Below are 21,361 nucleotides of genomic sequence, written 5' to 3'. Positions count from 1 at the left end.
AAGACAGCATCATTAGGTTGGGCTCAAATTGATGCATAGTATCGTAAAAGGAGTAAATTTGTGCTTTCTCGCGATCCGTAGTCTATCCGGCTACGACCCACAAATTGCACCGCTGTTGGACTTCTCGTCGTAACATCATATTGTAAATAGTCATTCAAGTTAAGTATGCCTTTGCCTGTGCAGGTTTTCAACTTTCAGGTAAGTTTGTCGTTTATTTCATGTACAAAAAACGCAATCAACTGACTGATGGTATTCATATAACCCAGAGTAAAGCAGTTTAGCTAGCTAGCTGGCTGGCTAGCTAAACTAAGATAGACGACAGAACCTGTTTAACAAACAGAAAATCACCGACAAAAACTAACGTTATTGTGATCATTATTTTATTACATAGCAAAACTTTAGGTTTTTAGTCCCAACTAAATGTCAAAAGTGTTTTTAATCCTTTCCTTGAAGGGTTACAATTACGGTCAAGTGAGCTAATTGTTTAAAGTGCTCAATGCGTTAGGTGCAACGAAACAATAAAATTACTCGATATACGAGAACTACCTGTAATTAGAATAAACATAAGCTCCTCTTTTCATTTTAAACTAGGTGCTTTTAAATTACTTCAACACTTATCTTAAACAAGGCCTTGAATGGCTAACAAGCAACACTGACGGCCAACACTATTTAGGTTTAACGAACACCGGAAAACAGAAAATTCTGCAAATACCCTACATAAGTATTGGCATTTTAATTTAAGGGGTATTCTGATTGCATGTTGCATTGACGAAGAAACAGGCTGTTTCCGTGTGTACACTGTAGGTAACGATGGGTCGCAAAACGAAGTTAACTTTGTATTGGTTGGTAGCAGCCTGCATTTCACTGACTTTGGCAAGTTTCTTCGTGGCTGATCCTAATGACCAACAACCTACTGAAATGATGGAATGTTACAAACCCATACTTATGTCAGCTTCCAACAATCTGCGTTTTGAGACATTTCTCGCTTGTGTACAATCATTGTACGGGAAAGTCTTGTTTACAAGTCAATTGTAAGTTGTATTTTAAGTCAGGTCAGTGGCTTCATATTTCAACCTTCATTTTCACGTTATTTACTGTTGGGGTACACAATTGAAAATTGACTTTCGTTTTTTATTTTATTTGAACAATATTGTACATTAATACATAGTCTGACAGTAATTCAATATATTATATCAAAAGTGCAATACAAATACTTGTACTTGAATTACTAACTAAACTATTAATTCTGTGAGGGTAATTGACCCCTCCGTGGATATTGCGCAATCCGCGTCACTGACCAATCAGAGGCCAGAGATCTGCATAGACCAAAGCCCGTTTTTGCTCCCGCCATTTTCTCTGACAACATTGAATGGTCCAGTATAGGTTTAGTTAGCGTTTTATCGCGTATTTGGGTTATTTAACAAAAATATGGTTAAGAGGTGTAGTCACTGACTTTGTAATAGTGACGACAGGTATCCTGAAAGGCTAGTTGGTGGAGTTCGATTCGTACCCTTTCCAAAACCGAAGACCCAGTACGAAAAATGCCTTCGATGGGTAAAACTTTGTGGAATACCGCATCATCAACTAAATCCATCTAATATCAACCGGAACACATGTTTGCACGAAGATATGCCTTGAATTTGATTTTTAATACACGTCTCGTATAAATGAATGAGACGTTCTCCGATAGCATAACATTGCTCCGTGTGAACGATTGACACACTTATTCTTTGTTGAGCGATATTTAGCGATGATTGGACTGCACAAACGTATTGATTTCTTGCTAGCTCGCGGCCAGAAGCTTAACCAGATTGTGTTTGCACGAAGATATGTCCTAAATTTGATTTTTAATACACGTCTCGTATAAATGAATGAGACGTTCTCCGCTAGCATAACATTGCTACGTGTGAATGATTGAATGAAATCAGAAGCATGGCGTCTCTCTCAGTTAAGAATGTATTGTATTTAGAATCTATAATATATCGTTGATTTGAATGAAATCAGAAGCATGGAGTCTGTCTCAGTTCAGAATGTATTGTATTGTATTTGCCATTTTTACTGTTTGTCTTACGTCAGCGCACGTGGCGTGACGTCATTTCAGGAGGCGTGGTTAAGTGCCCTGTACGGAGGGGTCAATTAGATTGTCACAGCAGCAAGATTAAACATAAAACCAACAAACATATGGCAACTATCCATGCATCCATTATCTGAACCGCTTATGTTCACAAGGGTAACGGGAGTGCTGAAGCATATACCAGCTACCGTCGGGCAGGAGGCGGGTTACATGCTGAACTAGTTGTAGGAGTAACTAGCAAAGTCCATCCATCCATTTTCCAAGCCGCTTCTGAAAGGTCTAAATGTTACAACAGAATATAAACTAATCAACTCTAATAAAAACCAGGAGAAAAGCCGACAGATTCAAGGTTTGCAAGTAGAACGTGATAAAGTGTAGATAGTCCTTATTACTAAATCAGTAAAGCAAATTATTCCTCAAATGTGAACTGGTCCATTTGTCATAGGGGGCTGTGGAACCTATGCAGATTGATGCAGACCCCCAGGAGGACCAGCAGAATGCTCCAGAAACCAACTACATTGTGGAGAACCCAACACTGGTAAATGTTGTTAAAATGCTTCATATTCTTTGTTGCACACAAGTGAATTGCCTTTGCGCAATTAATGATTGATATAACATCACACAATGTCCTCACAATATTTTGCAAGTGATAATACATTTTTTTACGCGGTTAATTGACCCACTCTATGTAGTATGTCATTCATGTTTGAGCTCTCTTGCTTTCTCTTTAGGACCTAGAACAATATGCGACCAGTTACAGTGGATTAATGCGCATTGAGAGACTCCAGTTCATCGCAGAGCATTGTCCGCAACTCAGAGTGGAATCACTGAAGATGGCTCTAACCTTTGTCCAAAGGACCTTCAATGTTGACACTTATGAAGAGGTCCACCGCAAACTAACTGATGCCACACGGTACTATAATGCCTTTGTAATTTCCTTTTAGCATTGTCAATAACCTCATGACTCTTTCACAGCTGCACATCACTAACATGGTTTTACATAGCACCTAAAATTCCAATGAAATCTGGGTGAGAAACCCAAACTTAAAAATACTCCATATAAATACCTCGGTCAGAATAAATAGATGATTCAGTTTCACAGGGGTACCCTATTTCTTTCCCATAACTGATCAAAATAATTTTGTCATATACAGCAGTGTTCCCCAACCTTTTTTGCACCACGGACCAGTTTAGAGTTGTCATTTGCCTCACAGACCAGATACTTGTGCGTGTGTGTCTGTGTCTATCTTTCTATCTATCGATCTGTCTGTCTGTAAACCCCCCCCCCCCCCCACACACACACACACATCAGGCAACCGGCCCGCAAGGAAGGTTCGATAGGCCCGCAGGATAATTTAAAAGTGAAAAAATGCATAAAGGACATTTTTTAACAACATATATTTTTAACAAGATACAATTCATGGATTATCCGCTAGAGAAGACAGCAGCAGTCTGAGACTGACACAGAACCAACACAGTAGACGGTATCAATGCGCCATCTGCTGCTTGTTATGATTTTCTTTTTACCCTGGTCTCTACACCTTCATTAGCCAAAATGTCACTGTCTAAACAGAGAAAAGTACATACGGAGTATAGAATTTTCAATGAAAAAATGGACCACATCCTATTTATTTATAGAAATGCACAGAAAACCTTTGTGCTTGGTGTGTTTGCAACAAGTTTCAGTAATGAAGGAATATAATACTTGATGCCACTATGAGACTCTTCATAGCAAAAAATATAACAGCTTGCAAGGACAACTGAGAAGAGATAAGATCAACGAATTGCAGGCGGATCTGATGAAACAGCAGTTAACTAAATACAACTGTCTCATCTGCATAGCTATGCTAGTCAAAATTAAAGTTTTGAAGAATTTGACCCAAGGCTGCCATGTACAGGCTGAACAGGAGGAGTCCAGGAACTGACCCTTGAGGGACCCCATTGGTCATTGCCATTAGTTGAGATTGACCACATTCAATGGTGACAAAGTAGCTCCTTTCCTCCAGATAGAACCTAAACCATTTAAGGACCGTTCCATTTGGCCTTACAGAGGTTTCCAACCTGTTCAGCAGTATATTATGATCTACCATATTAAAAGGCCCACTGAGATCCAACAAGACCAAAATCGACACCTTTCCTGAGTCAATATTCAACCTCATATCATTTAGCACTTTAATAAGAGCAAATTCTGTACTGTGATGAATTCGGAAACCTGATTGAAATTTGTCAAAAAGTCTGTTTAAGTTAAAAATTACTGAGTCTATTAAAAATACCTTTCTCAAGAATATTGGGTATGAAAGGGAGATTTGAGATGGGTCTATAGCTTGCTAACATGGAATCGTCCAGTGCTCTTTTTTTTTTTTTTTTTTTTTTTATTGGAAGAGGGTAAACCGGAGATATAAGTTTTAAGGACTTTAGGAAACAAATACAGTTAAGAAAATAAGTATCTGAACACCCTGTTATATTGCAAGTTCTCCCACTTACAAATTATGAAGGAGTCTGAAATTTTCATCGTAGGTGTATATCAACTGTGAGAGAGATAATCTAAAAAGAAAAATCCAGAAATCACAATGTATGATTTTTTTATTTTTTTTTTAACGATTTGTGTGATACAGCTGCAAATAAGTATTTGAACACCTATCAGCTAGGATTCTGACCCTTAAAGACCTGTTAGTCCGCCTTTAAAAGTCCACCTCCACTCCATATATTATACTGGATCAGATCCACCTGTGTGAAGTCATTAGCTGCATAAAGACACCTGTCCACCCATACAATCAGTAAGACTATCACCTCTTGGAGTCTCAGTGATCCTTAGAAAGGTGAGGAATCAGCCCTGGACTACACGACAGGACTTGGTCAATGACCTGAAAAGAGCTGGGACCACTGTTTCCAAAGTGACTGTTGGTAATACACTGAGACGTCATGGTTTGAAATCATGCATGGAACAGAAGGTTCCCCTGCTTAAACCAGCACATCAAGGCCCGTCTTAAATTTGCCAATAACCATTTGGATGATACATAAGAGTCATGGGAGAAAGTTTTGTGGTTAGATAAGACCAAAATGGAACTTTTTGGTCATAATTCCACTAACCGTGTTTGGAGGAAGACAAATGATGAGTTTCATCCCAAGAACACCATCCCCACTGTGAAGCATGGGGATGGTAGCATCATGCATTGGGGGTGTTTTTCTGCACATGGGACAGGAAGACTGCACTGTATTAAGGAGCGGGTGTATTGTGAGATTTTGGGGAACAATCTCTTTCCCTCAGTCAGGGCATTGAAGATGGGCCTTGGCCGGGTCCTTCAACATGACAATGACCCGAAGCACACAGCCAGGAAACCCAAGGAGTGATTCCGTAAGAAGCATATCAAGGTTCTGGCGTGGCCGAGACATTCTCCAGACCTAAACCCAATGGAAACTCTTTGGAGGGAGCTGAAACTCTGTGCTTCTCACAAACCTGTCTGATCTAGAGATATCTGTGGTTGAGTGGGCCAAAATCCCTCTTGCAGTTTGTGCAAACCTGGTGAACAACTGCAGGAAACGTTTGACCTCTTTAATTGCAAACAAATGCTACTGTACGAAATATTAACATTGGTTTTCTAAGGTGTTCAAATACTTATGTGCAGCTGTATCATACAAATAAATCGTTAAAAAATCATACATTCGGATTTCTGGAATTTTCTTTTTAGATTATCTCTCACACAGTGGAAATGCACCTATGATGAAAAATTCAGACCCCTCCATGATTTCTAAGTGGGAGAATTTGCACTACAGCAAGGTGTTCAAATACTTATTTTCTTCACTGTAAATGACAGCAGTTTGGAAAAATCCTCTGTAAATTGTCCATTGTATCTAGTAGGTTGATAAATTATTCAAACAATAACCAAAATATTAAATTAAAAAAATGTTTTCCATTTTTGACTTAAGGGAAGTCCCGAGTGTACCAGAAGTAGCTCCAGAGGGTGCCGTTGTCCCTCCTCCTTTGGATTCAGCATGGACGGAGTCTACCAGAAAGAAGGCTCTACTTAAATTGGAGAAACTGGACACTGATCTAAAAAATTACAAGGGGAATTCGATTAAAGAGAGCATCAGGTATGACAAGGGAATTATGAGCAATGTACGAAGAAGTTTGAAGCGCATTTGTGAGCAAATTACTTAAAAGACTATGCAATAAAGTCAAATGTTGCTAATCTTTTCTTTGACTAACCTTCTTAGGAGAGGACATGATGACTTGGGGGACCATTACCTCGACTGTGGAGACCTCAGTAATGCCCTTAAGTGCTACTCTCGAGCCAGGGATTACTGCACCAGTGCTAAACATGTCATTAACATGTGTCTGAACGTAATCAAGGTAGAGAAAATGATACACCAACATTCAGCACCCCTATTTGTGTATTCAAAACAAATTGAAAAAAAAAAATTCTATATCATATAGGATCAACCATGATCACAACCCCCCATCCGCCCCAATTTTCTTTTCGTTTGAGCTTGTCCTGTTTGGGGGTCGTCACAGGATGTCATCTTTTTCCATCTCCGCCGATCGCCTGCATCTTCCTCTCTAACACCCACTGTCCTCATGTCCTCCCTCACAACTTCCATCAACCTTTTCTTTGGTCTCCCTCTCGCTCTTTGCCTTGCAGCTCCATCCTCAGCACCCTTCTACCAATATACTCACTCTCTCGCTTCTGGACATGTCCAAACCACCGAAGTCTGCTCTCTCGAACCTTGTATCCCAAACATCCTACTTTGGCTTTCCCTTTAATGAGCTCATTTGTAATTCCATCCAACCTAATCACTCAAAGAGAGAACCTCAACATCTTCACTTTGGCCACCTCTAGTTCTGCTTTTTGTTGTCTCTTCAGTGCCACCGTTTCTAATCTGTACATCATGGGTGGCTGTTTTATGAACTTTGCCCTTCATCCGAGCAGAAAGTCTTCTGACGCATAACACAACAGACACCATCCGCCAGCTGTTCCAATCTCCTTGGACCTGTTTCTTCACTTCCTTACCACACTCAATCAATGCCTTTCGCCTCTCCTGTCCCACTTCTTCGCTAATCTCTTTCTTTGAATGACTTCCTGTATTTTGGTGTTCCATCACCAAGTCGCCTTCTCCCCTTTCCAACCAGAAGACACACCAAGTACTCTCCTGCCTTTCTCTCTGATCACCTTGGCTGTAGTATTCCAGTCTTTCGGGAGCTCCTCCTGTCCATCGAGAGCCTGTCTCACCTCTTTCCGAAAGGTCACACAACATTCTTCCTTTCTCAACTTCCACCAAGTGGTTCTCTGCTCTGCCTTTGTCTTCTTAATCTTCCTACCCACCACCAGAATCATTCTGCACGCCACCATCCTATGCTGACGATCTAAACTCTCCTCTACCACTACCTTACAGTCAGTAACTTTAAGATTACATCGTCTGCACAAAATACAATCCACCTGCGTGCTTCTACCTCCACTCTTGTAGGTCACTATATGTTCCTGGCTCTTCTGGGAAAAAAAGTGTTCACTACTGCCATTTCCATCCTTTTTGCAAAGTCCACCACCATTTGTTCTTCATAGTTACTTACCCATCACTTCTTCATCGCCCCTGATTCCTTCACCAACATCTCCATTACAATCTGCACCAATCACAACTCTCTCTCTGTCTGGGATGCTCAGAAGTACTTCATGTAGTTCCTTCCAGAATTTCACTTTCAACTCTAGGTCACAGCCTACCTGTGGGGCATAGCCACTAATCCCAGTATACATAACACCCTCAATTTGAAATTTCTGCCTGATCACTCGATCTGATACTCTTTTCACTTCCAAGACATTCTTAGCCAGCTCTTCTTTTAAAATAACTCCTATTCCATTTCTCTTCCCATCTACTCCATGATAAAATCATTTAAATCCTGCTCCTAAACTTCTATATTTACTACCTTTACTCCTGCTCTCCTGGGTGCACACTATATCACAATATATATTCACAATATATATATTCTCCTAATAATCTTGTCAACTAACTCCTGAGCTTTTCCTGTCATAGTCCCAACATTTAAAGTCCCTACAGTCAGTTGTAGGCTCTGTGCATTCTTCTTTTTTCTTCTGGTGATGATTCCGGGTTCCTCCTCTTCTTTGCCTTTGACCTACAGTATCTGAATTTCCACCGATGCCCTGCAGGTTAATAGTGCTGGCAGCGGGCGTTGTTAACCCGGGCCATGATCGATCTGGTATGGGATTCTTTAGATAAACGCTCATATCTGTTTGGCACACTTTTACGCCAGATATCCTTCCCTCTGCATTTATCCGGGCTTGGGCCCGGCCTACAGATTGCACTGGCTTCCATGGGCTGGATTCCCCCCCCCTGCAATATATTGTGAAAATAATAGGTAGCTATTTGTGGTCAGGTTGGGCATCGTTTCAATTCCGGTTTCTTATTTTGTTTCCAACTCCAAACAGTTCTCAATTATGATTCCTTTTAGGGGGCTGGGTAAAAAAAAGTTTGCATGATTTAAATGTAGGGTGTCTAGATTATGAATATCAATTTTCTTAGCAGTCTGAAGCATAGACTAAAAGGAACATTTGACTGTGTTCTTTATAACCACTATCAATCTTAAGCCCATGCACTACAACGCAATGTGTGTAGAACAAATCCAATTAACCTTTTATATAATTATTTTTATTAATTTTATCAGATGAAAGTTAAAGATAGCAGTGTTAAAATAATTATTTGATACAGTTTTATCTTGTTAAATGTTTTACATGTGCAGGTTTTAACTTGACTTCCTGTTTTAAGATATTGGCCTTTCATTTAGAAGGCTATGTGCTGGAATGCAGGAACGCATTTTGGCGTGAAATTTACTTTTTTTTTTTAATATACAGGCAAGCAAATGCCATAAAAGGGTTACTTTCCTTACCCACTGTCAAGGCTCCAGGTTAGTTTGTGATGCTGTGAGACAAAGCTTTTGTGAAATTCAACCCAATTCATTGAGATGTATAGTTTTATTTAAATTTGAAGATTTTTTTTGTCCCCCCTGTTGGGAAAGCCTCTTTTGCACATCCATTCATCTATTTTCCGAGCCACCTATCCTCACAATGGTCACCGGAGTGTTGGAGCCTATCCCAGCTGTCAATGGGCAAGAGCCAATGTACACCATAAACTGGATGCCAGCCAATCACAGGGCACATGGAGACAGACAGTTGCACTCACAATCACACCGGGGCAATTTAGAGTGTCCAATTAATGTTGCATGTTTTTGGGATGTGGGGGGAAACCAGAGTGCACGAAGAAAACTCAACGCAGGCACGGGGAGAACATACAAACTCCACGCAGGCGGGGTCGGGATTGAACCCTGGTTCTCAGAATTGTAAGCCCAACGCTTTACAGCTTCGCCACTGTGCCGCCCTCCTTTGCACAATCTAACGGCGTGCTGGATCCTCATAAATGTTGGTTCTCTGAGACACCGCAAAATAGTCACACATTGCTGTTTTTTTTCACCAAGATTGCAAAAAATATATTCACTGTCAGATAGTTACAGAACTATGCCACAAGACACGTGACAAGGCTAAAAATAAACTACTTTTTGGATTCATACACAACGGCAGCGTGGAGTCTTTTGGAGCCGATTAATAATTGATTGGATTGGCGAATCATGATATAAAAGCCAACTGACCAGTCAGCATAAAATGCTGATTACTGGGCGATACCAATTAAAACAGGTCAGTGTTAAGTCTATTTTTTTCCACTTCTTCGAGGCCGTTGAACTTGGTATAAAACCTGGCAACCAAATCTTTTTAATTTGTATTATTCCAGGAGAACCGGAACGTGACTCCAGGTTCCAATTGATTCTCGATGCCAAACCCTCATCTGTGGGTGCTTCTTTGTTTCCACAGGTCAGTGTTTATCTTCAGAACTGGTCCCATGTACTAAGCTATGTCAATAAGGCTGAATCTACACCAGAGATTGCAGAGGTGAGCATCAGTCTCCTTCAAGAGAATGTGACTTGTCACTCAAATTCTCCTTGAAACGGTTTATTCCTGCATTGAGCCATTGCAACTCACGATTTTATGATTCAACTAAACAACCATGTGTGAGAAGGCCTGAAGACAGCAACAGCTGATCAGAAATAATTAGGTGTGTAACCATATACTAATTATTCAGTACAAGACTAGTTATTATAAAATAAAACAGAAGTAAAATATAACAAGATGAAGATTAAAAAAAAACATAAGGCAGCAGTAGGTTTTCTAGACATCCATCTTCTACTGCTTTTCCGGGTCGGGTCGAAAGGGCAGTTGCTTTAGCAGGGATACCCAGACTTCCTTGTCCCCAGCCACTTCATCCAGCTCTTCCGGAGGGATCCCGAAGCGTTCCCAGGCCAGCTGAGAGACATAGTCTCTCCAGCATGTCGTAGGTCGTCCCTGGGGTCTCTTTCCGATGGGACGTATCTGGAACACCTCACCAGAGAAGCGTCCAGTAGGCATCCAGATCAGATGCCCCAGCCACCTCATCTGGCTCCTCTCAATGCGGAGGAACAGTGGCTCGACACTGAGCCCCTCCTGGATGACCGAGCTTCTGACACTATCTCTCAGGGAGAGCCCGGACACCCCACGGAGGAAACTCACTTCGGCCGCTTGTATCCGGGATCTTTTTCTTCTGGTCATGACCCACAGCTCGTGACCATAGGTGAGGACATTAACTAGATCGACAGGTAAATTGAGAGCGTCGCCTTATGACTTAGCTCCCTCTTTACCACAACGAATCAAGACAAAGTCAACATCAGTGCAGAGCCTACACCGGGTTGCCTGTCGATCTCCTGCTCCATTCTCCCCTCCCTCGTGAACAAGACCCTAAGATACTTGAACTTCTCCACTTGGGGCAGGATCTTATCCCCGACCCGGAGAAGGCACGCCACCCTTTTTCAACTGAGGACCATGGTCTCAAATTTGGAGGTGCTGAGTCTCATCCCAGCCGCTTCACACACTGCTGTGAACCGCTCCAGTGAGGTTTGGAGATCAAGACTTGATGAAGCCAATAGAACCACATTATCTGCAAAGAGCAGAGATGCAATGCTAGGTCTGACTTAATTCTGGCAATGTGGACCAAACTCTGACACCGGTCATACAGGCCTGTATCGGGGGTTCGGTACCCCATACTCCCATAGGACTCCCTGAGGGACACAGTCGAATGCCTTCTCCAAGTCCACAAAACACATTTACACTGTTTGGGCGAACGCCCATGCACCCTTGAGGATCCTGGTGAGAGTGCAAACCTGGTCCACTATTCCATGGCCAGGACGAAAACCACATTGCTCCTCCTGAATCTGAGATTCGGCTTCCCGACGGACCCTCCTCTCCAGCACACCTCAATATACCTTACCAGGGAGTCTTGGGAGTGTGATCCCCGTGTAGTTGGAACACATAAAAAGGGAGACCACCACCCTAGCCTGCCAATCCAGAGGCACTGTCCCCAATGTTCATGCGATGTTGCAGAGGCATATTAACCAGGACAGCTTCACAACATCCAGAGCCTTGAGGAACTCTGGGCAAATGTCATCCACCCCCAGGATCCTGCCACTGAGGAACTTTTTAACCACCTCATTAACCTTAACTCCAGAGATAGTAGAGCCCGGCTCAGAAAACCCAGACTGCTTCCTCATGGGAAGGCATCTACAGTGAAGAAAATAGGCATTTGAACACCCTGCCATATTGCAAGTTCTCTCACTTAGAAATCATGGAGGGGTCTGAAATTTTCATCATAGGTCCATGTCCACTGTGAGATACAAAATCTGAAAAGAAAAATCGAGAAATCACAATGTGTTTTTTTTATTTTTATTTTTTTAACAATTTACTTCTCTGATATAGCAGCAAATAAATATTTGAACACCTGAGAAAACCAATTTTAATATTTGATACAGCCTGTAGCCTTTGTTTGCAATTACAGAGGTCAAATGTATCCTGTAGTTGTTCGCCAGGTTTGCACACACTGCAAGAGGGATTTTGGCCCACTCCTCCACACAGATCTTCTCTAGGTCAGACAGGTTTGTGGGCTGTCGCTGAGAAACACAGAGTTTCAGCTCCCTCCAAAGATTTTCTATTAGGTTTAGATCTGGAGACTGGCTACGCCACGCCAGAACCTTGATATGTTTCGTACGGAGCCATTCCTTGGTTTTCCTGGCTGTGTGCTTGGGGTCATTGTCGTGTTGAAAGACCCAGCCACGACACATCTTCAATACTCTGACTGAGGGAAAGAGGTTGTTCCCCAAAATCTGTCAATACATGGCTACAGTCATCCTCTCCCTAATACAGTGCAGTCGTCCTGTCCCATGTGCAGAAAAAACACCCCCAAGGCATGATGCTACCACCCTCATGCTTCACATTAGGGATGGTGTTTTTGGGATGGAACTCATCATTCGTCTTCCTCCAAATACAGTTTGTGGAATTATGACCAAAAAGTTCAATTTGGGTCTCATCTGACCACAAAACCTTCTCCCAAGACTCTTCTGTATCATCCAAATTGTCAAGTAGGGGAACTTACCATGCCATGCATGACTTCAAACCATGATGTCTTAGTGTATTACCAACAGTCACCTTGGAAACGGTGGTCCCAGCTCTTTTCAGGTTATTGACCAAGTCGTGTCGTGTAGTCCTGGGCTGATTCCTTACCTTTCTAAGGATCATTGAGACCCCACGAGGTGATATCTTGCATAGGGCACCAGATTGAGGTTGACTGTCATGTTTAGCTTCTTCCATTTTCTAATGATTGCTCCAACAGTGGACCTTTTTTCCATCAAGCTGCTTGGCAATTTCTCCGTAGCCCTTTCCAGCCGTGTGGAGTTGTACAATTTTATCTCTAGTGGCTTTGGACAGCTCTTTGGTCTTGGCCATGTTACAAGTTTGAGTCTTACTGATTGTATGGGGTGGACAGGTGTATTTATGAGCTAACAACGCATACAGGTCCTTCTGATACAGGATAATACATGGAGTGGAGGTGGACTTTTAAAGGATGACTAACAGGTCTCAGGAATTCGAGCTGATAGACTGGTGTTAAAATCCTTATTTGCAGCTGTATTACACAAATCGTAAAAAAAATCCTACATTGCGATTTCTGGATTTTTCTTTTTAGATTATCTCTCTCACAGTGAACATAAACCTACAATGAAAATTTCAGGCCCCTCCATGATTTCTAAGTCGGAGAACTTGCAACATAGCAGGGTGTTCAAATACTTATTTTCTTCACTGTAGGTGTAATTGAGGAGTCCTTCGAAGTATTCTCCCCACCAACTCACGTCCTAATTTGAGGTCAGCAGTGCCCCATCCTCACAATACACAGTGTTGACTGTGCGCTGCTGATTCCCCCTCACGAGACGCCAGATGTTGAACCAGAATTTCATTGAAGCCGTCTTGAAGTTGTTCTCCATTGCCTCACCGAACTCCTCCCACGCCCAGGTCTTTACTTCAGCAACCACCGAAGCTGCATTCCACTTGGCCAGCCGGTCTCTATCAGCTGCCTCGGGAGTCCCACAGGCCAGAAATGCCTGATAGGACTCCTTCATTAGCTTGACGGGATCTCTCAGTCTTGTTGTCCATCAATATATAACATGTTCGGGGTTGCCGCCCTGACAGGCACCGACCACTTTCCAGCCATATCTCCGGTCGCCCTCCTCAGTAATGGAGGCGTGGAACATCGTCAACTCAGACTTAATGTCATTCATCTCCCATGGAACATGAGCAAAGTTCTTTCGGAGGTGGGAGTTGAAATTCCTTCTGGTGGGAATCTGCCAGCTGTTCCCATCAGACACTCACCGGCATCATCCCCCAGCATCGGACCCAACCCACCAGCAGGTGGTGATCCGTTGACAGCTCCACCTCTCTCTTCACCCGAGTTTCCAAGACGTGCGGCCGCAAGTCCGATAACACGACCAGTAAGTATATCATTGACCTGCAACCTAAGGTGTCCTAGCTCCAAGTGCACATGTGGAAACCCTTATACCTGAACATGGTGTTTGTTATGGACAATCCGTGATGAGCAAAGAAGTCCAGTAACAGCGCACCACTCAGGTTCTGATCGCAGCTGTCCTTTCCAATCGCGCCCTTCCAGGTCTCACTGTCATGGCCCACGTGGTTATTGAAGTCCCCAGCTCTCCAGCACTCCCTCGAAGGACTCCAAAAAGGATGGGTACTCTGAGCTGTTGTTTCATGCATAGGCACAAACAACAGTCAGGACATGTACCCCTTCTCTAAGGCGGAGGGAGGCTACCCTCTCATCCATCGGGGTGAACCCCAACATCCAGGCACTCACCGTGGGGAACTCCAGAGTGGAACAAAATCCAACCACGCTCAAGAGAACCTCGTACCACAGCCCAAGCGGTGCGTAGAAACGAGTCAGACTATATCTACTTAGAACTTCTCGACTTCACGCACAAGCTTGGGGTCCTTCCCTGCCAGAGAGGTGACATTCCATGTCCCTAGAGCTTGTTTCTGTAGGTGTGGATTGGATCGCCAATGTCCCTGCCTTCAGCTACCGCTCAGCTCACATTGGATCCGACCCCATGGCCCCTTTCACAGGTGGTGAGCTCATGGGAAGGTGGACCCATGTTACCCTTTCAGCCTGTGCCCAGCTGAGCCCCATGGGTGCAGGCTCAGCCACCAAGCGCTCGCCTTTGAGCCCCACCTTCAGACCTAGCTCCAGAGGGGGAGCCCCGGTGACCTGCGTCAGGCAAGGGACCAAAAGATCCAAGATTTGTGTTCGTCATCGGGCTTTATGGAGTCGTACTTTGTCTGGTCTCTCACCTTGGACCTATTTGATCTGGGTGACCCGACCAGGGGTGTGAATCCCTAGACAACTTGGCTCGTAGGATCATCGGGACACACAAACCCCTCCACCATGATGAGGTGAATGGTCGAGGAGGGGGCAGTAGGTTTTGTCTTTGAATATCAATGTTTCTTTCGGCTTGTCCCTTTCGGGGTTGCCACAGCGTGTCAGATCTCAGATGAACGCACATATGTTTGGGACAATTTTTACACCGGATGCCCTTCCTGACACAACCCTTCTCAGGGAGTGGAGGCCCCAGTGGGATACGAACCCACAACCCCTGGTTTACCAAACCAGTGCTCTAACCACTGAGCTACGGGGTTTCCTTTGAATATCAATGTACATGTCCAAAATTAGTTTTTCCTGCAAAGGTGGAAGGCGTTGGTGCTTCCTGCAGGCTGGGGCAGACCAGACTCACCGGGTTTCATGTGGGGTACGGAGCTACCACAAGCCTTTCAATCGACCGGTAAAACAAGTCTGGGCACCCCACACTGTCCAGCCAGGTTACCACCCAGCACTAAAATGAAGTAGATAACTGCGAGGAACATTGCAAGTATAGTGCAGCTACATAGCTGGAGTGCTGTCTTCTTTATCAAAGCACAAGCAAGTAATCCACCGTGTTATCACAGTTTATGGGCTCAGTGTTGCTGGCTATTCGCAGTGGCTTGGTCCAACGTAATCCCAGTCGACTTGGCCTTTCACATCCACCTGAAGTCAAGTTTTATAGTTCAGTTTTGACAAATGGTGAATACTGTGTGTCAGTGAGGCCATTTCTTTCCCCTGGTTTTTAAATCTGGCGTAATGTTCTTATCAAGGAGATTATATTGAGTGGATCCGAGGTGCCCCAGCAACTGGCCACTCGGTGGTGGCCGCAGAGACCCAATGCTACCCCCCAAACAAACACCTAACTACCATTACCCCACCACTCCCCCACCAACCTTGATAAAGAATTCAAAAGTTTTTCTCACTTTAGACAGTGTTCTTGGTATTTTCAGAGGGCACCCTACATAGGCCAAGAAATCAATAGTCTAGATTTAGCATGTTGAGGAAAGGTGACCAGTTGTCTGTAATAGATTTTTTTTTCATTCAGATAATTCTTCTAACTAAATGTATTCTATGATGAGGTTCAGCCACTGATTAATATCCTGTTCGGTTTTCCAGTTTAATAGATTTTTTTTTTTTTAGCATCTTAACGTGGCGAGTATTGATTGTATATATTTATTAGGAAGGTTGGTTATGCTTATGTTGCCAAGTATCCACAATCTTGGGGAAAGTGGAATCCCAAAATTAAAAATATGAGAGCCTTATTGTATCATCAAAGACCAAAAGCATCAAATTGGGATGCATTCCTATATAGCATGAAAATAGGTGTCTGTGGTATTTTTGGTGCATTGCATTTCATCCATATGCATTGCTTAATCCTTACATTGTGATTGTTACACCCCTACAAATGATCCCTTAAAGTTTTAATAAGAGGAGACATAATTAAATTGACATAGTAACTGGATTAAAAAATCCACCTGTAAAAGAGCCCATGGAATCTCTTTGGAAAAAGTGACAAAGATGAATGAATGTTCAATTACTCTGAACATTGGTTGAACTTAACGGTTGTTGCTTTCTCTCCATACAGCAACGAGGAGAGCGAGACAGCCAAAATCAAGCAGTTCTTACCAAATTAAAGTGCGCTGCAGGTAAAAAAACATTACAGTCTCTTATGTGCTCCACCTGTATAAAAACATATTATGCCCCATCATTGTTGGGGGATGAATTCTATGGTGCTTCATATGTTTACAAGTCTATTGTTTATATTTAAGGCCTGGCGGAATTGGCTTCTCGAAAATACAAAGCGGCTGCCAAGTGCTTTCTGCAGGCTTCTTTTGACCACTGTGACTGTCCAGAGGTGGGTTGTATGTAACTGTGGTTGGTCCTCTAACCTGGCCCCAACATTTTCACGGTATATCCTAAAATTAGGGGGTGTGATTACATAAAAATCATTGTGGTCACTACATGTCACCATCACCAAAGCCTTCAAGCTTTGAATCTTTTTCCGCACAATTGTTAAGAAAGGTTTCACCTGCCTACCAGTACTTAAAACCCATTTGTTCTTTGGATTTCAACTCATCATGGGACTCTGCAGAGTTTTGCCGTTTTTAACATCACCATTAATCTATAGTTTTAATTTATCTTATGTCTAGTTAATCTACTTTTGATGTAATGTTACAGCAATTTGTGTGCAGCTGTGGTTGCTTTAAAGTGCTCAAAGTTGATTTGATTTGATAGAGAACACTTTTGGATGAATTAGAGCGGAGACTGATAGTTAACCCTTCTCATCCAACATCAGCGTGTAACCTCACATGTGGGCTTCAGGAAAAATGGTCATAAACTCCCACAAACAACCACAAACCTTGTGGAAAGCCTTTCCAGAAGAGTTTAAGATGTTATAATTTCAGAGGGTGGAGTGATGTCGTATTAAAACCTATGGATTTGTTAAGGGATGTCACTTAAATTCATATCTGAGTCAAAGGAGATGAACTAATGTTTTTTTTAATGTGGTATTTCAGTAGACTATTTTACCGCAGAATTTGCTTGTAATGTTCCAACAATATTAATGTCCTGCAAAAAAAACTCAAGGCAAGGATTGGGTGGCAACTTCCATTGCGTAATTATTTGGTTTCTCTTCAGCTTTTGTCACCCAGTAATGTTGCGGTATATGGAGGTTTATGCGCTCTGGCCACGTTTGATAGGCAGGAGCTCCAACGCAATGTCATCTCGAGCAGGTAACAAACAATCTATTCATTAAATATTCTTTTTCACAACTTGTACATTTAAATTTTCATCTTTTTTTCCATGTTTGTTGTTGTCCCAAGCTCTTTTAAGTTATTTCTAGAATTAGAACCTCAAATTCGTGACATCATCTTTAAGTTCTATGAATCCAAATATGCATCTTGTCTCAAACTACTGGATGAAATGAAGGTAAGAGCAGGAAACATAAGTTACTATTGGTAGTAGAGAGAGAGAGAGAGAGAGAGAGAGAAAGAAAGAAAGGGAATTCATGAATGCAGTACAGTATTGTCATTTCTGGATGAACATTATTGGTTTGTACCTTTTAGGATAATCTTCTGTTAGACATGTACTTGGCCCCACACGTCCGGACACTGTATAGCCAAATCAGGAACAGAGCTCTTATCCAGGTAACACAAAATAATGTAAACAGTTTGAAATCACATCACTTAATGCTTAACCATAGTATTTTGATTTTCACGACATATGCTTTTGTTTTCAGTATTTCAGCCCATACGTGTCAGCGGACATGACCAAGATGGCTCAGGCCTTCAACACTACAGTGGCGGCCCTTGAAGATGAGCTCACCCAGCTCATCTTGGAGGGGCTCATAAATGCACGCATTGACTCCCATAGCAAGGTGAACTTAGGTGTACTAAAATCGAGATAAATATTGTTTAATGAAATGCTTGAAATACTGACAATCTCAGCTTGCTCTCAACAGATTCTGTACGCGAGGGATGTGGACCAGAGAAGCACCACATTTGAGAAGTCGCTCCATATGGGCAAAGAGTTCCAGAGACGAGCCAAAGCCATGATTCTCCGAGCGGCTGTGCTACGTAATCAGATCCATGTCAAGGTTGGAAAAACAGGATTTTATTTATCTCAACATTATCATGAAGTCTCTTCTCTCATCTCCGCAGAAGCTTTCATATATAGTTGTGCTACTAAGTCGACAGCAGTGTTCAAAGTAGTAGCAGTCCAAATGTGTCTAACCAGATTAATCCACATTTTCAGTATTTTTTATTGCTACATGTCACACAAGTTACTAGTAAGTGCAGTAGATTCTCAGAAAACCAATAACACCCAGCATTCATGTTATACTCACTCTTAAGGCTGTACAATTTAGCAATCTGTTGAAAAGGGTGTGTTAAAAAAATAGTAGCCTGCCATTGGCTTTACAAACTCTATTTTGTACAAATTTTTTGGTTTCTAGGATTTACCAATCATTTGAATCACTAAACTAATACTTAGTTGCATGACCACAGTTGTGTATTTTTTTTTTTTTTAAATAACTGCTTTACATATAGGTGTGGCAAGGAGTCAGACAACTTGTGGCGCCTTTCAGCTGTTATTGCACTCCAAGATTCCTTAACAACATTCCACAATTTATTTACATTTCTCGGTTTTAATATGTGTATGTGTGAATGTGTTTTGTACGTGCATTCTTTGCGCACATGCATTTTACATCGGGCACCATGTTGGGCAACTAAAGGGTCATTGGAAATTTTTTTGTTTATTTTTAAACATTTTTATTGAGCAATATTCAATTGACAAAAAACAAAAACAGCCATCTATCAAGTTCCAGTGTTCCACTGAATGCATAATGTCCAGTTGGTCAATCTCTATGCACCACTGAGTGTGATGCCAGGAAATGACTATGGTAGTCACAAAATGTATAAAATCAAATACTGAAAAGTACAGCAAATTGTAGGAGGAGCTGATCGGCATTGTCGTCTCTTCTAGTAGTGGCTTGGGTAAAAAGGATTAACTTCTTTTTCAGAAAAGTTACTCTAGCTTTAACAGCAATAATTGTTTCATGACAAAATAAGAATATAACAGGGTTTGATCAGCAAAACGCAGGCTGATTGTGATTATTTTGAAAAAAGCTAATAATGGCTGATAAAATTCATTGAACCAAAACCAGCTTGTTGGTCAGTTTTGATTACCGATAATGAAGGGGCAGTTTAGAGGTGAAACTCGACGACCTGCTATGGAGTTTGGATGGAAGTCTAACATTAGTATCTCACTTGGTTTCTTTCTCCTCAGTCTCCACCCAGAGAAGGCAGTCAGGGTGAACTGACACCTGCTAACAGTCAAACGAGAATGAGCACCAACATGTGAGTCTGCACACTGACCGGAGGGAAGGATTGTCCAGCTGTTCTCCGACATCAAACACCTCATCCCCCCTCCCCCTTTTTTTTTTGATGAAGATGAAACATGCAACACAGAGTTTAAAGATTGAGCACTTAATTACATCTCACGGAAAAGCATGAAATCATGTGAAAATTTAATTCAGAAAAAAAACATGAAAACTAAGCGCTGTTACAGTTTAGTGGACGCTGATCTCCTTGTTCTTTGTGGGGGAGTCATGAACTGAAATAATGTTTTAAAATTAAATGGCTTCCAGATAAATCTTGTCTTCATCTGGGTCTGTGTTATCTCTCTCTCTCTCTCTCTCTCTCTCTCTGCTCTCTCTCTCTCGCTCTCTCTCTCTCTCTCCTCTCTCTCTCTCCTCTCTCTCTCTCTCTCTCTCTCTCTCTCTCTCTCTCTCACACACACAGTTATACGTGCACTGCTTAGACTGATCTGGCTGATGACAGACCAGCTTGTCTACAAAAGTACTGAAGATTTCGTCTCTAAATTTCGCAGATTTTCCGACTGCTCAAGCAACTTTCTAAATTGCAAGTGTTCTTCCTGTGTAGTGGTACACTTACTTCTTAGTGAGCTGTCAATGAGATGATTCTGACCGACTTCTTCTCTTCCTTTCGGTTTGTCTCGTTAGGGGTCGCCACAGCGTGTCATCTTTTTCCATCAAAGCCTATCTCGTGCATCTTCCTTTAACACCCACTGTCTTCATGTCCTCCATCACAATATCTCTCAACCTTATCTTTGGTCTTCCTCTCGCTCTTTTGCCTTGCAGCTCCATCCTCAGCACTCTTCTACCAATATACTCACTCTCTCGCTTATGGACATGTCCAAACCACCAAAGTCTGCTCTCTCGAACCTTGTATCCCAAACATCCTACTTTGGCTTTCCCTCTAATTAACTCATTTGTAATTCTATCCAACCTAGTGACTCAAAGAGAGAACCTCAACATCTTCACTTCTGCCACCTCCAGTTCTGCTTCTTGTTGTCTCTTCAGTGCCACCGTTTCTAATCTGTACATCATGGCTGGCTGTTTTATAAACTTTGCCCTTCATCCTATCAGAAACTCTCCTGACGCATAACACAACAGACATCGTCCGCCAGCTTTTCCAATCTGCTTGGACCGGTTTCTTCACTTCCTTACCACACTCAATCAATGGCTTTCACCTCTCCTGTCCCACTTCTTCGCTAATCTCTTTCTTTGAATGACTTCCTGTATTTTGGTGTTCCATCACCAAGTCTCCTTCTCCCCTTTCCAACCAGAAGACACACCAAGTACCATCGAAGTCTGCTCTCTCAAACCTTGTCTCCAAAACATCCAACTTTAGCTGTCCCTCTAATGCAGTGATTTCCAACCTTTATAGAGCCAAGGCACATATTTTACATTTGAAAAATCCCACGGCACACCAACAAAAGTACGTGTCACTAAAAATGGATAGATTAATTAATGCACTTCCTGCCATCTAATAGAAGAGATTTTTTTTTTGTTCTGTCTGTCATTGTGCCTCACTAGCATAAATGGATAAAGATACATTATTTCTTGGAAATGAATGTTTTTTTTTTAAG

The 21,361-nt window shown here is 42.2% G+C and overlaps 1 protein-coding gene across 1 annotated transcript; it reads left to right on the top strand.

The window, feature by feature from the left end:
* The first annotated feature begins 29 nt into the window (after positions 1-29).
* gps1 (G protein pathway suppressor 1) lies at positions 30-20,092 on the top strand. The gene is made up of 14 exons (XM_061846485.1): positions 30-198; positions 2,520-2,612; positions 2,806-2,987; positions 6,002-6,166; positions 6,290-6,425; positions 9,946-10,023; positions 16,497-16,557; positions 16,681-16,766; positions 17,549-17,643; positions 17,734-17,839; positions 17,977-18,057; positions 18,150-18,287; positions 18,372-18,506; positions 19,697-20,092. The coding sequence occupies exons 1-14, from the start codon at positions 166-168 to the stop codon at positions 19,769-19,771; spliced, it is 1,464 nt and encodes a 487-aa protein (XP_061702469.1). The 5' UTR covers positions 30-165; the 3' UTR covers positions 19,772-20,092.
* Positions 20,093-21,361: the final 1,269 nt, after the last annotated feature.

This window comes from Syngnathoides biaculeatus, chromosome 16 (assembly GCF_019802595.1).
Source record: "Syngnathoides biaculeatus isolate LvHL_M chromosome 16, ASM1980259v1, whole genome shotgun sequence".
Lineage (NCBI taxonomy): Eukaryota > Metazoa > Chordata > Actinopteri > Syngnathiformes > Syngnathidae > Syngnathoides > Syngnathoides biaculeatus.
The sequence above is the reverse complement of the archived record's forward strand: the minus strand, read 5'-3'. Positions and strand labels throughout refer to the sequence as shown.